This window comes from Chelonoidis abingdonii, chromosome 19, assembly GCF_003597395.2.
Source record: "Chelonoidis abingdonii isolate Lonesome George chromosome 19, CheloAbing_2.0, whole genome shotgun sequence".
Lineage (NCBI taxonomy): Eukaryota > Metazoa > Chordata > Testudines > Testudinidae > Chelonoidis > Chelonoidis abingdonii.
The window spans coordinates 1,619,232-1,636,472 of NC_133787.1; the positions used below are offsets into that span (position 1 = coordinate 1,619,232).

General features: G+C 51.0%; 1 protein-coding gene across 1 annotated transcript in view; it reads left to right on the plus strand.

The window, feature by feature from the left end:
* Positions 1–17,241, plus strand: part of GLG1 (golgi glycoprotein 1) — a 206,841-nt gene that overhangs the window by 167,282 nt on the left and 22,318 nt on the right. Inside the window, 4 exon segments of the mRNA XM_075073751.1 lie at positions 380–517; positions 1,974–2,097; positions 2,478–2,620; positions 2,927–3,028. Coding sequence (XP_074929852.1) covers positions 380–517; positions 1,974–2,097; positions 2,478–2,620; positions 2,927–3,028 — 507 coding nt within the window.

A 17,241-nucleotide genomic window follows, 5' to 3' on the forward strand; every position in this document is an offset into this window, starting at 1 on the left:
GTCAGGTGACAGCCAGGCCTACTGAACTTGTTAACCCTTTATAGTCAAAGAGATATAAAGTACTTCTGTGCTATTAACTTTTCTTATCTGTTTATGACACTAGTTGAATAGGAAGGTGTCATGACCATCTTATTAAAACTAACAATTGGCTAGCTGAATACAATCTGCTCTGCAATACAACATGAGTGAGAAATTTATTTATTTATTTGCGGGAGGGGGAGTTAAATTCCAGCCTCTGATGCCTAGGATTTAACAAGTGCAGAAAGCTGAAAATGAGCCCACAGGGGAACACCAAAAGTATTTCTTGACAAAGTATAAAGGAGAGGATTTTCCCCACTGATGTGCCTTTCTCAACTGTTGTCATACTGTCTTGCTGCAGATTATTGAGTGTTTGAAGGAAAACAAGAAGCGTCTGAGCAACCGGTGTCACCAGAAAGTGTTTAAACTGCAGGAGAATGAGATGATGGATCCAGAACTAGACTACACACTCATGAGGGTCTGCAAGCAGATGATCAAGGTAATAGTCGTATGCTGACCAGTGAGAGGATAGATTTGAGACCACAGGGAAAGTTAACTCACCTAGAACTCTCAGAATATTCATGCTTGACACAAGGCAGGGGGGAAGAGATTGGTTTTATTTAAAAAACAAACAAAAAAAAAAACCCCACAAGTTCTATATTCTCTACAGTGACTTCTTACCAAAATGGCTGCTTCAGACCATGCTGCTTTTTACACAACATAATTAGGTCCTTTTTTGACTTATAACCTTGAATCAACATGAAAGAGGATATCACTGAAAGAACACTCAACTGCAGTCCCTGCCCCCAAATGCCATTGTGTCTCATGATCAAGGTAGGCTGGGGTACAAGCAAATCTGTTGCCTGGAGTATCAGCTGGTGTTGGAGGAGAAAGGGAATTGATGTGCTTGAGTTTTTGATAGAACTTGGATCTAGTCTAGTCTGCTGCTGCACTGGATCCCTTTCTATCCAAGGAAAAAAAGTTGTCAAGAATGCAGATTGATGTAACTCTTTCAGTTCACTGCAAATACAGCCTTTTATCAAGCGACAGATAAGGCAAAATCATACAGCTGCTCTGGCCACTCGCAAGATTAAACCACCCTCAAGCTCAGAATGCTGACACCTCCTAGTCAGGAGACAACATTAAACACTAATAAACACTTTACTTCATGGCTGGAGGAGCACCAGGACATTGCGTTAACATGGAGCGTTAATAAAACAGTAACCTGGCTCCATTAATGTCTGACAGTAGGGCTGGTAATGGACCCAGGCTTTTAAAAAAAATGTCTGTAGCATAATCAAGGCTAGTGGAAGGTTACCACAGCACGGAAGCCTCAACTACAGCTCCTAGAACTAGAGGCCCTGCAAGAGCAGGATCCACCGGAGCAGTGGTTAGTCTGTAGAGTGTTGGTCAATCCATTGATCTAGATGGACGATTTTATTATCTCTGTGCACTACACTCAGCTCTCCAGTGCTCCATAAATTGCACTGAGCACTGCCTCAGTGTTCTGGGGTTCTGCACAGCACCTGTTGCACAGGGCAGTGACTTGAAGGTGCGATCATCAGCTTCAGTTTATTCCTGTTTCTGGAGCAAACAGGGACAAAGAAGAAGATGGGTATGAGACGCAGACAGACACAATGGAAGTTTTGCACCAAAACGTGGAATGGGGAAGCAAAGGGGCATCCGGCTTTGCTTGGTGTTACTGACATAGAGCAGTAAGCTGCAGCCTGGGACCTCAGTTGCTAGCGACTGCTCAGACCATGCTGCATAAAACAGTATTCTCCTCATTTCTCTCCCCTGCCAAAGCAGAGGGTGAGAGCAATTGCTGTTAGTGGTGGCTATTGGCAAGGGAGAGTCAGGCATGGTCCCTCTTCGGCTTGGGCAGGTGACTGTTTAGTCTCTCTTGTGAATGCATGACGTTTCATATGCTATAAAACCTGGGTTTCTCTTTGCAGAGGTTCTGCCCTGAAGCAGATCCGAAGAACATGTTGCAGTGTCTGAAACAGAATAAGAACAATGAGGTGATGGACCCTAAATGTAAACAAATGATCACCAAGCGACAGATCACACAGAACACAGGTACTGTAGCCTCCACTTCTCCTTTTTATCCAGAGGAAGGAGCTAGTTACCTGCCCGGGCTGAGGAGTGATCTGCTCAGCCTTAACTGCAGATACCTTCCCTTCATTTAATTCCCCTTCACCTAGTCTAAGAGCAAACAGTGTCTCCACCCTAGTTACTGAGTGTCATGTGATTATTGGTTTCACTTGTTACTTCGTTGTCAATTTCTACAAAGTAAAAAGTGACAATTTAGCTCTTTCAAACTGCTGAAAGACAGTGTCATCCAGAAGGAATTCCTACTGCAGATCCCCTTTGGAGCTCTGTCAGTTTTATTACATCTTTTGTTCCAATAGTGTGAAAATTCTAGTGTGGTTCCTTTCCCTCTTTCCTCTCTTGGTTAGATTACCGCTTGAATCCAGTGCTCAGAAAGGCCTGCAAACAAGACATCCCCAAATTTTGCCAAAATATTCTGAGTACAGCTAAGGATGATGCAGAGTTGGAGGGGCAGGTCATCTCCTGCCTCAAGTTGAAATATGCAGACCAGGTGAGTGGGGAAGGTAAATGTGTAACTATGATCTGCACAGAAATGTGCGCAGCAACTCTGATTGACTCTCCATCCTAGTAAATTAGACTCTCTTGCAGTGTGTATGTACCTAATCTTGTGCTACGTATGGATAAGAGTCCAAGTGTTTTGCACTCATAGTTTAACCATCATTACCTCTTAGTCATCACTATAGAATAAACATATTAAATGCATTTAACCCTGTTATTAAAGGTGCCAAGACAGCTGACTAGCAAAAATCAAGCTCATTATTTGGTTGGCTAATTGCTATCTTCCTCCTCTCGATAGCGTCTGTCTCCAGACTGCGAGGATCAGATCCGAGTGATAATCCAGGAATCTGCTCTTGATTACCGGCTAGATCCCCAGCTGCAAATGCACTGTTCTGATGAGGTAGGAGAAGTGACCACTATGACCCTTAGTTTAGTTGAAAGCTCTCCTCAGCAGCTTCACACTCAGTCTCACCTCTTTTTAACAAAATGAACCCTTTTGACAAGGCAGCTTAACTACTCAGAGCTAGTTCCAGGCTCTCTGTCTGCAACTTGTGCCTAGCACAAAAGAATTGTATTCTTCTGCACAATCAGTATTTCTAAGTCAGGCTTTGCCTCTGGCATGCACATTGACACTGATACACTCATCGTCGTCACTTATGAAAAGCAGACAAGTTAATTTGTCCTTTTGAGTTTCCCATCAATCATTAGTGAACCATAGTAGCTGAAATCTGCTTTATTTTTTCCATGTCAGTTTAAGCAATGACTCATGAATGACATATTTCATGCCAGAGCTGTGTTTGTGCCAATTTTCTTCACCCTGCTCATGCCTTTCTGACCTGGGTATCTCAGAGCAACAGGAGTAGGCATTGGGGTCAGTAGGGTCGTGGGAGGTGGCACTGCTGGCAAGGTGGAGGGAGAGAAGGAGAGACAGAAATTGAGTGAGCTAGTCTTTAGATGTTTTAAAGGATGAGTATGTGTGTGCTCGGAGATTTTGAGGGTTAGATTGTACAGCATCTCCTGCTATCTTAGCTTTTGGTAGCGTCCATATGGAGGCTGAACCTGTTGCAACCCACAGTCCCATGTTGATAATGGAACAGTTCTGAAATGGCTACCACTTAGTTGTGTCTCTCTCTCTCTCTCGCGCGCGCGCACACACACACACACACACACACACACACACACACACTTTTAAATTCACTACTATGGTTTTGGATCGGGGAATATGGAGTCTGCTCAGAATGCCATGGCATCTTAAACCTTCAGTCAGACTGCTCCTGTAATCTGCCACAGACATAGCACATAGGGTGACCGGGTGGCCAGTCAAAAAGGAACCCTGGTGGTTCCAGTCAGCACTGTTGACCGGGCCATTAAAAGTCCTGTCGGCGATGCTGCGGAGCTAAGGCAGGCTGGTCCCTACCTGTCCTGGCTCCGCACTTCAGCCCAGAAGCGGCTAGCAGATCCGGCTTCTATGTCGGGGAGGGGAGCACAGGGCTCCACACGCTGCCCCCGCCCCAAGCACTGGCTCTACACTCCAACTGGCTGGGAACCACGGTCAATGGGAGTTGTGGGGGAAGTGCCTGAGGACAAGAGCAGCATGCAGAGCTGCCTTCCGCGCCTCTGCCTAGGAGCCGGACCTGCTGGCCACTTCCGGGGTGCAGCACAGAGTCAGGACAAGCAAGAAGTCTGCCTTAGCCCCACTGCGCTACTGACTGGGAGCTGCCTGACATAAGCCTGTGCCCCAGCCCTGAACGCCCTCCTTCCCTGCCACCAGGAACCCCCTCCTGCAGCCTAAACCCCTCATCCTCAGTACCACCCCAGAGCCTACACTCCTAGCCAGAACCCACACCCCTGCCCCAGCCCAGAGCCTCCTCCCATACCCTGAACCCCTCTGCCTCAGCCTGGAGCCCCCTCCTGCACCCTGACCCCCTCATCCTCAGCTCCAGACAGAGCCCTCACCCCCTCCCGCACCCCTGCCACCCAGCCCAGTGAAAATGAGAGAGAGTGGGGGAGAGTGAGCCACCTAGGGAGGGGGAATGTAGTGAATGCAGGGAGGGGACAGGGCCTTGGGGAAGGGGGGGGCGGGGCTAGAGTGCTCGGTTTTATGTGATTAGGAAGTTGCCAACCCTAATAGCACAACATGTAGAGGTAGGTCACTTTTAATCCGTTCACTGACCTTGATGTACAGGACATGTTGAGTACATTCCAAGCAGGCCATCTTTGTAACAGCTCCTAAGGTAAGCCTGCCTCAGTGAGCGAGATAAAAAGAATTACTGGAACTGCCAGGCTCTTTGAGCCATGGTTACGAGAAGGGTATTTTCTCTTTGTAAAGAGTAAGCAAGTAAGCTGTGATTGCCACAGTTGTCTTCAAATGAAGACAATGTTTTTATAAGATTACGAGTTTCCTAAATTTGGGCCCATTTTATGTTGAAAGTTTTGTGGTGCATGTTCAGATTAGCTGTCATTCTTTCCATCTGTAGCCTCTTACTTTAGAAATTGTTTTTCTTGGATGATTCTCTCCAAGTGAGACCCCTGTGTGTATTCCACTTGAGATGTGCACCTTTCTGAGACTGGATGATATTTGTTAGCAGTGTCTGGTGGTCCGTTCCTGTGTCCTACACCTTCCCATGTTCCCTTCCAAGGAGATAAGCGCCGGGGCGGACTGGCTTTCCACTTCCTTTCTATCACCTGTGCTCTGAGACAGAACTGCTCTAATGTCCCCAGTGTTACCTAGCTCTTTTTCTTAGCTGTAAATAGTTTTTCTTTACTAAGTTAGTTTTTGATAAGCTCTGTAAAGAACTTTGGGGTTCTCTCCCACCCCATTTATATTATGCCCAAGGCCCCAGGTTTTAAGAAATGTTTGGTCTGTCTCTGGGCCTTCCCAATCAGCAACAGCCATAACACCTGCTTGTATTGCCTTGGGAAACTCCTATCCCCTCCAAGTGTAGCGTCCCTGCACCCAGGAGGTTTACTGTTGGTCTAGGTACTAAGAGCTGTTTCCATTCAGCCTCTTCATAGAGTCAAGGAGGTTCATGAAGATATTAAGTGGTAGCGGGGGCGCATCTGTCATCAAGGCAAGTCATTGCTCCCATACTTGGAGCCTGATTGTCCTCACAGAAATCATGCTAGGAACTACAATGGGGTGGGCAAACTTTTTGGTACGAGAGCCACATCTGGGTGGGGAATTTGTATGCAGGGCTGGGGCAGGGGGTTGGGGTGTGGGAGGGTGGGAGTGCGGACTGTGGGAGGGGGTGTGGTGTGCATGAAGGGGCTCAGGGCAAGGGATTAGGGCAGAGGAGGGGTGTGGGATGTATGAGGGGGCTCAGGGCAGGGGGTTGGGGTGCAAGGTGCAGGCAGGGGGCTTAGGGCAGGGAGTTGGGGGGCGGGGTACAGGAGGGGTTCGGGCCCTGGCCCAGCACCGCTTACCTAAAGCAGTCCCGGGATGGCAGCGGTGTGCACTGAGGCCAGGGCAGGCTTCCAGCCTGCCTGCCCTGTCTCCAGCCCCGCGCTGCTCCAGGAAATGCTGCGGCCCCTAGGGGATGGGTGGAGGGCTCTGCGTGTGCTGCCCTTGCCACGCTTCCAGTACCTCCCCCAAATCTCCCATTGGCCACGATTCCCCATTCCTAGCCAATAGGAGCTGCAGGGTGCGGTGCCTGGAGCCAAGGGCAATGCACATGGAGCCCTCCCTCTGCCCCACCGCCCAGGGGCTACTTCTGAGAGCAGTGTGGGGCCCGTGGCACCACGGGGGGCAATCCCACAGGTCGAATCCAAAGCCCGAAGGGGCCGAATCTGGCCCACGAGCTGTAGTTTGCCCACCCTTGCTCTACAAGGAAGTGCTACACAGCAAAATGGAAGAGATTTTCCAGATGGTGCCAATGTCATCAGGTATCGCTGGAGAGTTCCCAAATCCTCCTTTTATTGGGCTGTTTTCCCTCCCTGGGGATATCAGGATTATCGCCAGCTCCTTAAGGGTACACTTAGCAGCTGTTAGTGCCTGTCACCCCTGGATGGACTACTATACCATCTTTGCCCATCCAGTCCCAGGGTGAGGTGTTTCTCTGCTGCTGAAACCATCTTCAGCATAAGACCTCAATTTAGTCCTATCTAAATCCTCAGTTGAGCCTGTAGCTTCATGTTCTTCAGTCATTTATCCATGCAAGTTGTCCTTGTTGCCATTATCTCGGCAAGGAGTGAGAGAACTGGCAGCCCTACACAGCCCTACTCTCCCTACACAGTCTTCCATAGGGTGCAGTCTCAAGAGCCCTAATTTCATTCCCCTAAACTTTGTCGCCTTCACTGAACGTATGAGAGGAGAATCTGTCTCATCGCAGAGACTTTCTATATGGATTTTGGGCTGCATCCTGCTTTGCTATGAATTGATTGAAACCCCTGCCAGGCAAAGGGTTAGGATACACTCAGCTAGGCCAGGTAACCTCTGTAGCTTGCCAGCAAGACCTCTGTTATCTTGAGATAAGTAGGGCAGCATCCTGAAGGTCTGCATGTATAAACATATAGACAAGACATTACGCCCTGGTGCAGGCTTCAATCATTGGTATGGTAGGGTCCTTGACCTGCCACCTCGGTGCGTATTGCTTGTGACTCACCTCGAGTGGAATACACAAAGGAATCATCACTTGAAGAAGGAGTTTACTTATCCTGTACAGTAACTGGAGTTCTTCTTGGAGTGATTGCTCATATCAATTCCGGTTAGGTGGGTGCGCGCACTGCGTGCACGGACGTCGGAAGCTTTTTCCCTAGCAGCTACCCATCGGGCCGGCTGTGGAGCCCCCTGGAGTGGCGTTGATATGGCGTTCTATGTGATAGTGCTGGCCCGACCCCACTTCAGTTCCTTCTTACTGTGAGGGTTGTTGGAACCGTAGTCTCTTGTTTCTCAAGTGCTCCATTAATCCATAGCTTTCTAGTTACCTTTGTTAGTTAATTGTTGATAGTTATCTTAGTGTTAAGTATCAAAGAGTCCTTATAGACTAACAGACGTATTGGAGCATGAGCTTTCGTGGGTGAATACAATGAATACTTCATCAGATGCACAAAGTGGGTATTCACCCACGAAAGCTCGTGCTCTAGTACGTCTGTTTGTCTATAAGATGCCACAGGACTCTGCTGCTTTTGCAGATCCAGACTAACACGGCTACCCCTCTGATACTTAGTGTTAAGTGTAGTTTAGTAGTTGAGGGCAGTTTTGCATTCAACGACTGCCTTGCGGGGCTCTGGGGCATGCCATCCCAGGGCTTCAAACCTTGCACTTCTTGCAACAAGCCCATGCTTACTGACGATCCCCACGACTCCTGCCTTAGGTGTCTAGGGGAGGGCCATCAGGCTGATAAGTGTAAAATCTGTGAGGCGTTCAAGCCCAGAACAAGAAGAGAGGGAAATCTGACTCAAGCAACTCCTCATGGAGTCTGCATTGCATCCCTCTCGACGCGGGACCGAGCGCCTCAGTGCACAGTGCTCCTCCAGCGGTACCGGCCATGGCACCAGAGAAGATCCCTCGGCCGCCTTGGGACCAACGATCTCCCAGGCCCCAGAGACGCCTGCCCCAACACCGTTCCCACTCCCCAGTTGCTCGAAAGAAGGAAGCCTTGGGAGGACCCTCCATTAGACCTGAAGCGGTCGCTCCAGCCCCAACTGAGCAAGCTTTGGACCAGGCCTCTAAGCCTGACAAGACCGCTAGGCCCCGGTCTGCTCATGCCAGCCCCGTGCAAGGGACCTCGCAAGTGGAATAGGTTACATTACCTTCCACTCCAGATACCTTTGAGGCCGCCAGAGGGCTCATCGAAATGACAGCACCGGTGTCCCCCGACCCAAGCACTGGCTCTGGCCTGAGTCTTGGTACCGTCCAAGGGCAAACCGGTGATGTTCGGACTGTCAGCCCTGAGACCAGCATCTCCACGCCACTCTGAGTCCTGGCGCCATTTGGCATCCTGGCATCACTCCAGGTACTGGTCTGACTCATAGCACCGGTTAGACTCGCAGTGCTGGTCCCGCAGCCCTGACCCTGGGAGCAGTTCACTCTCAAGGTCGCTGTAGACTCCTGGAACGTGGTCCAGGTCACGTTCGGCAACCTCGTGGCACCGTTCAGACCAACGTCACTCAGAGCACCAATCTCCGCCCCAGCTGTCACCACAGCACTGGCCTATGATTCATTGCCGAACCTCTTCATGGCACTGCTCTCCAACACAGCATCGCTCGGGGTCATGATCAGCTCCATGACACCAATCTCCGTGTGACCCCCATCTGTCAAGGAACTCGGTGCCCCCTTCGCTCCATTCACCCATCGCTCCTCCTTGGGTGTTGTGATCTCAATCTCCTTCCAGCGGATCAGGGAGAGCTTCAGGGGGTTTCAGACATTCCCCAGTCAGGCCCGGGAAGCCTCGGTCATGACCCCTCCCTCCCCGGCGCCCAACTGGCAACCTCAGTGGCAATTTTGGACCACTTGGGCATATCATCAGGCCCAGGGTGCCCCACCATCGTCATGCTCAGACACCCAGCCTCTTGAGGCAACCCTCAGCTTCTCCCAGCAGAGGCTTGTACGGAAATGGGGGCCATTGCTGAGGAGGGAAAATTGGTAGCTCAAACCTCCCTTCAGGGTTTCCTTCATGCTGCAGACACGGCTGCACACACTCTGGCATCCAGCATCGCCATGCGGCAGAATGCCTGGCTCCAGTCTTCGGGACTTCCGCCTGAGGTGCAGCACACCATCGAAGATCTCCCCTTTGATGGTCAGGGCCTGTTTGTGGAGCAAACCAATTCCCATCTACATACCTTAAAGGACACAAGAAACACTATTAAATCCTTGGGCATGCATACCCCGGCTAACCAAAAAAACCATTTAAACTCCAGACTACCCAGCAATGCTCCTTCCCACCTAGACCTAGTCAGGACTTCTCCCATTGGAGAAGCAGGTACTCTCGATGTAGACTGTTACATCCCCTCTCCGGACAGGGTCAAGGACAATCCAAGCCACTCCCGGCCCTAAGTGCCCATTTTGAAGGTGCGCTCAAGGATGGACTACTAGCTAACACCCCAGACAATTATCCCTTTCTGAACCATCTATCTTGTTCTTACCATGCCTGGTCCCATATTACATTGGACCGTTGGGTCCTCTGCATGGTGCAGATGGGATATTCTATCCATTTCCGCTCCATCCTGCCCTCCTTCCCCATCCCTCTTCAGGGACCCTTCTCACGAGCAGCTTCTCGCCCAGGAGGTACAATCCCTCCTTGACCTAGGACCAGTGGAGGAAGTGCCTCAGGAGCTCAGGAGCAAGGGTTTCTACTCCCATTATTTCCTTGTCCCCAAGGGAAAGGGAGGCCTAAGACCCATTCTGGACCTCAGGGAGCTCAACAAACATATTGTCAACCTGAAATTCTGCATGGTCTCATTAGCCACTGTTGTTCCCTCACTGGATCCGGGAGACTGGTATGCTGCCCTCTATATGAAATACACGTACTTTCACATTTCTGTTACTCTGCCTCACAGACGTTTCCTCCGTTTTGTGGTGAACAAGAAGCACTATCAGTTCACAGCCCTCCCATTCGGCTTGTGCACAGCCCCACATGTCTTTGCCAAGTTCATGGCGGTCGTGGCAGCTTTTCTTTACCAACACACATGCACGTCTTCCTGTACCTCGATAACTGGCTTATACGGGGCCGATCTCACCAACAAGTCCAGTCTCAAGTACAACTGGTCATGACACCTTCAGTTGCTTGGGCATCATGCAGAACGGCAGCAAATCTGTCCTCTCCCCTACTCAAACAATAGAGTTCATCGGAGCAGTCCTGGATACAACCCAAGCAAGAGCTTTCCTCCCGGAGGCCTGGCGCCTGGCTATAGCAAGCATAATTACCACCCTCTGCAAGTTTCCCACCACAACAGCAAGGCAGTGTCTCAGGTTGCTGGGTCACATGGCGTGCTGTACCTATGTGGTGCAACACACCAGGCTAAGACTCAGGCCTCTACAGATATGATTGGCATCAGCTTATTGTCTGGGCCGCTACAGTCTAGATATGGTGCTCATGGTCCCAGAGCGCACACTCGACTCCCTATGCTGGTGACTGGATCCCCATATGGTGGGTACTGGGGTCCCGTTCCATACCCCTCAAACCACCCTGATCCTGGTTATAGACGCATCTGCCCTGATATGGAGGGCCCACCTCGTGAGCCTGACAACGCAGGGCTTATGGCACAAAAGCGAGCTGTCATTACACATCAGTATCAAAGAGCTCGGGGTGATTCGCCTTGTGTGCCAAGCATTCCTTCCCCACTTACAAGGGCACTGCGTAGCAGTCCTGACGGACAGCACCACGGCCATGTTCTATCTGAACAAACAAGGTGGAGCCTGATCATTGCCACTCTGCCAAGAAGCCCTCCTTCTGTGGGAATTCTGGTTAGCCTACTCCATCACCCTTCAAGCCTTGTACCTGCCGGGTGTCCAGAACATACTGGTGGACAGCTTGAGCAGGTGTTTTCTCACCCATGAATGGTTGATCCGCTCAGACATCATTCACTCTGTTTTCCTCATCTGGGGGTTTGCCCGAGTCAACTTGTTCGCTTCATGGACCAACAAGAAGTGCCCAGCCTTCTGTTCCTTCCGCCTGGTCGGACTCGGTAAGGCAGGTGCTCCTGGAAAGTCATACGCCATCAATTAGGCATACCTACGAGGCTAAGTGGAAGAAGTTTTCCAGCTGGTGCACTCAGCAGCAGGTGCTCCCACTCCAGGCTTCGATCCTGTGCATCTTGGACTACGTGATGTTCTTGAAGAACCAGCCCCTAGCCTTTGGATCCCTTAAGGTTCACCTCGCGGCCATCTCTGCGTTCCACCCAGACGCGGCTGGGCACTCAGTATTTGCACACCCAGTCATACAGCATTTCCTCAAAGGCTTGAAGAAGATTCATCCTTCAATGAAGCTGCCCATGCCTGCATGGGACTTAAAGTAGTCCTCTCTTGCCTTATGGGCCCTCTTTTGGGCTGCTGGCCTCCTGCTCACTCCTCTATCTCTCTTGGAAGGTTGCCTTACTAGTGGCTATCGCTTCCACCCGTCGGGTGTCCGAACTACGGGCTCTCACGTGTGAACCACCCTATACCATTTTTCATAAAGTTCAACTAAGACCTCACCCAGCTTTTCTGTCAAAAGTGGTGTCCCGTTTCCATATGAGTCAGGATATCTTCCCACCGGTTTTCTACCCAAAACCGCATGCTGACCTTCGGGAGCAGCACCTCCATTCTCTGGACATTAGAAGGGTGCTTGCCTTCCATATAGACCGAACAAAGTCCTTCTGTAAAAGAACCCAGTTATTTGTCACCATCGCGGAGCGGATGAAAGGCACTCCGGTTTCCTCTCAGCAAATATCTTTGTGGATCACCAAGTGTATTCGTACTTGCTACAACTTGGCAAATGTCTCGCCATCTGCTGTCACGGCTCACTCCACGAGAGCTCAGGCTTGTCAGCAGCCTTTCTGGCACACGTTCCTCTCCAAGAAATCTGCAAGGCTGCCATGTGGGCCTCAGTGCACACCTTCATGTCCCACCATGCCATCGTTCAGCACTCTCGGGTCGATGCGGTCTTTGGCAGAGCGATTCTTCAATCTGCAGTTCCTTGACTCCAACCCCACCTCTGAGGTAAGGCTTGGGAGTCACCTTACTGGAATTGATATGAGCAATCACTCAAAGAAGAAAAAATGGTTACTTACCTTTTCTGTAACTATTCTTCGAGATGTGTTGCTCATATCTATTCCATCCCCCCCACCTTTCCCTCTGTCGGAGTAGCCGGCAAGAAGGAACTGAAGTGGGGTCAGGGCGGCAGGGTCTTACATAGAACGCCATTTTGGCGCCACTCCAGGGGGCTTCCCAGCCAGCCCAATGGATAGCTGCTAGAGAAGAAGCTTCCGACTTCTGTGCACGCAGCACATACACACACCTAACTGGAATAGATATGAGCAACACATCTCGAAGAACAAGTTACAGAAGGTAAGTAACCGTTTTTTCTTAAAGGTATGTGGTCACGCTCTGTAGTCCACCACCCACCCTCCTTCCCCTCTGCTATGGATTCTTATCCGAAGGGTATTCGCTGTAGAAGAATAAGTGAAGTAACTTATGCCCTTGGCTGAGAGCATGAGGAGGGGCAGGGCACAGGCCAGAGGATACTGTTAACAAAAAATCTTCTGGTCTCAGGTGCATGGAGCACATGCATACACATGGTGAAATTACACATAGAGAAAACACATCTCAAAGCTTTACTGTACGAGGAGAATAACTTTGTTTTTTATGAAATCATCTGTGTACGATACATTTGGACAACAGCACTCATTTCTTAGTGTACCACAAAATCAAAGTCCATTTCTCCACGGATTGCAAACCTAGCAAGCATATTTTTAAGAAGATACATCTTTGTTGGTTTCTTTAAACAACAGTGAATTAACCAGAAGTTCTGTTTCAGGACATGCTGCAGATATTTCTCTCTCAGCCTTCTCCAGCAGGTCCAGCAAAATCTGACAATAGGGTTTGCCCTTAAATTCAGCTGTATTACTGGATCTGCAGCAAACAAGAAAATAGTGTCTGAGTAAACGTTGTTAGGCTGCCATAAGCTGTTAAGAAATATCATGCTCTCCAGACATGTATACACATCCTTTAGCAAAGGCTACTCTATGGGTTTGGGATAAAACGGCAGATAAGTTTCCACTCCCTCACCCCGCACCAGTGACACCCATTGCAAATTATCCATATCTGAATTCAAATTACAAACCAAAGGGTTTTAAAGATTGGGAGAACCTTGGAATGCATACAGTTGGCCAGCTATTCATTGAAGGAACATTTCTAATTTACTTAAAGATCAAAACTAACTTTAAGAATATAAGAATGGCCACACTGGGTCCGACCAAAGGTCCATCCAGCCCAGTATCCTGTCTGCCGACAGTGGCCAAAGCGAGGTGGCTCAGAGGGAGTGAACCTAACAGATAATGATCAAGTGATCTCTGTCATGTCGTCCACACCAGCCTCTGACGAACAGAGGCTAGGGACACCATTCCTTACCCATCCTGGCTAATAGCCATTAATGGACTTAACCTCTATGAATTTAACAGGCTTTAAAAGAGAACTGGATATAGTCCAGCCTTCACAACCTCATCAGGTAAGGAGTTTCACAGGCTGGCTGTGCACTGTGTGAAGAAGAACTTCCTTTTATTTGTTTTAAACCGGCTGCCCATTAATTTCATTTCATCCCCCCTAGTTCTTCTTCGAGTGATTGCTCGTGTGTATTCCACAGTAGGTGTGCATGCTCATCACGTGCACCAGTGCCGAAAGTTTTTCCCTGACAGTACCCATACTAGGGGAGTGCTGCTTGTATATTCCACTATAAGGGGAGCAACGCGTCCACCCACCCTCAGTTCCTTCTTGCCGCCAGTGAAGGTTGTCGGAACTTTGTGCTCTAGCTCTGCTCTTCTCGACCTTAGTGGTACCTTTCATGGATTGTTTCTTCAGTTGTTAGAGTGGGTTCAGGGACCCTCAACGCCACCTGCCAGCAAGCGTAGGCACCGAGAGAGGCACTGGGAACACTCCCCTTCGCGATGCGACTAGTGCAGCTGCTCTCGATGGGATAGACATTGTCGTTCCTGTTCCACTTTCCACTCACATAGACATCGCACTTGAGACCCCCCGCGATGCCTCAGCGCAGGGGCACCGGACCTCCCGACGCCGTCACGAGTACCGAAGCAGCACTTCAGGTGGATACAGTTCCTTGATGTCGAGGTCCAGGGCTCGAGGGAGGCAGCATCGTAGGCACCGCTGCGCCTACTGCTCTCGTGAGACAGTGCACTTGACGGGGACCTTGGCCTCGGCGCCTAGCCACCTGTCCTCGGTCTGCACTGCTCAACTGGGACAGATAGCGCCACCAGGCTCCCAGCTGGGTCAGTGGCAAGGGGCCCCGTGGCAAGGGCAGTGGTGCCAATGGACCCCATGGCCGCCGATGCCTGCCCAGACGGGGGCCCACTCAGTTGCCGGAGCGTCTCAGGCTTCATCAGCCTCGTCTGGCTGGCTGCCTAAGAGACGAGTCAGCGGATCTGCGCCCAGACTCGACCCCCCGGTACCGACCGAGGCCTTCGGTTCCGTGCAGGCCCTCTCCCTAGCACCGGACAACACCATAACAGCACCTCCACCTTCAGTCCCACAGGAGGACTTCAAGGCACACCAAGACCTGCTAAAGCGTGTGGCATCCAGCCTCCAGCTGCAGGCCGAGGAGATGGAGGGCCCATCCTATTCCCTCTTCAATGTGTTGTCTCCCTTGGCACCAGGCCGCATGACTCTGCCCCTGCACCAAGACAGGTTTGAGGCACTGAGAGATCTCATCACCTCGGTCACGGCCTTCCTGGTGACAACAGCAAGAGCGTGCCTTCGAATTCTGGGCCACATGACAACATGTACATACATGGTCCACCATGCCAGACTCCGAATGAGGCCCCTCTGGTTCTGGTTAGCCTCCCAATTTTCTCAGGCCCAGGACAGGCTGGACAAGGTTCTCACGGTTCCACCCCCAGTACTGGCTTCCATTCTATGATGGTCTTACCCAAGCAATATGCTGCAAGGAGTTCCCTTTCAGGATGCCAGCCCATCTGTAAACTTGGTGACCAACGCATCGGACTTGGGTTGGGGATCCCACACAGGGAACACACAGACTCAAGGGACGTGGTCAGTCCCGTACCTGTACCTCCACATAAATGTCAAAGAGCTCAGAACAATGCGGTTGGCGTGCATGGGCTTCCACACGCACCTTCGCGGCAAGGTGGTCAGAGTCCTCACGGACAACACTGCCGCCATGTACTATATCAACAGGCAAGGCGGCACTCACTCCCTGGCCCTCTGCTGGGAAGTCCTGAGCCTATGGGAGTTCTGTATAGCCCACGATATCTCCCTGAGGGCCGCACACCTCCGAGGTGTCCACAATACGATGGTAAATCGCCTCAACAGGATTTTCTCCCCTCAATATGAGTGGTCGCTCCACTCGGAGGTCGCTCGCTGGCTCTTCTGAGAGTGGGGAGTTCCCCAGATCGACCTCTTTGCAAACCACCAGAATTGGCGTTGCCCTCAGTTCTGCTCCAGAGAAGGGGTAGAGAGGGGCGTGATCTCCGATGTGTTCCTCCTATGGTGGTCAGGCGAGCTCGTTTATGCTTTCCCACCATTTTCCCTCATAGACAAGGTCCTGCAAAAGATAAAAGCAGACAAGGTGAGAGTCATTGTCATAGCACGAGCGTGGGCCCACCAGCACTGGTATGGGACCCTCCTTCACCTCTTTGGCAGCCCCCCCCCCCCGAGGACACTGCCGCTTTGCCCGGACTGCCTCTCCCAGGATGGGGGCCACCTCCTCCATCCCAACCTAGCCGCACTCCACCTGACAGTGTGGTTGCTCCATGGCTAGATGAGGAGGAGGGCAGGTGTTTGGAGCAGGTAAGGGAGGTCCTCCTGGAAAGCAGCAGGAAACATGCTGGACGTATGTGGCGAAGTGGTCCAGGTTCTCCCAAGTGGGCGAATGAGCGGGGAGTTTCCCCCTCCTCTGCACCTCTCCAGCTCATTCTGGACTACCTCGTGTCCCTTAGGGCCCAAGGACTGGCACCCACCTCGGTCAGGGTACACCTGGCGGCCATATCAGCCTTCCACCCGCTGGTGCAAGGGCACTCGGTCTTCTCCCTCTCCATGACCTCCTGTTTCCTGAAGGGCCTTGACTGGTCATTTCCATATGCTAGACCCCCCCATGCCACAATGGGACCTAAACCTGGTTTTGTCCCGACTCACAGGGCCTCCCTTTGAAACCCTGGCCACATGGTCCTGGTCTCACCTCTCATGGAAGGTGGCCTGCCTTGTAGCGATCACGTTGGCCCAACGGGTCTCGGAACTTAGGGCCTTGACCTCAGAACACCCCTATACCATCTTCCACAGGGATAAAGTCCAGCTTCTCCCACACCTGGCGTTCCTCCCGAAGGTGGTCTCCGCCTTCCATATGGAGCAGAGCATCTTTCTCCCTGTGCTCTGTCCTAAGCCCCATTCCTCCAATGAGGAACGCCACCTCCACACGCTCGATGTGGGTAGGGCGCTGGCCTTTTATCTGGAACGGACTAAGCCATTCCGGAAATCCTCGCAACTTTTTGTTGCCTCGGCTGAGCAGGTGAAAGGGCAACCCATCTCCACCCAGCATACACACGTGTTAAGATCTGGCAGGGGTTCCCCTGCCACCGATCATTAGAGCACACTCTACGAGGGCTCAGACCTCATCAGCTGCCTACATAGCCCATGTCCCTATCCAAGACATTTGTAGGGCAGCCGCTTGGGCCTCATTTCACACATTTACGCGATCGTCACCCAGTCTAGGGACAATGCTGGGTTTGGCAGGGCGGAACTTCTTCCCGAGCCACTGTGAACTCCTACCCACCTCCAAAAGATATTGCTTGGAATCATCTACTGTGGAATACACATGAGTAATCACTCAAAGAAGAAAGGACAGTTACCTGTTCCGTAACTGGTGTTCTTCTAGATGTGTTGCTCATGTCTATTCCACACCCTGCCCTCCTTCCCCTCTATTGGAGTTATCCGGCAAGAAGGAACTGAGGGTG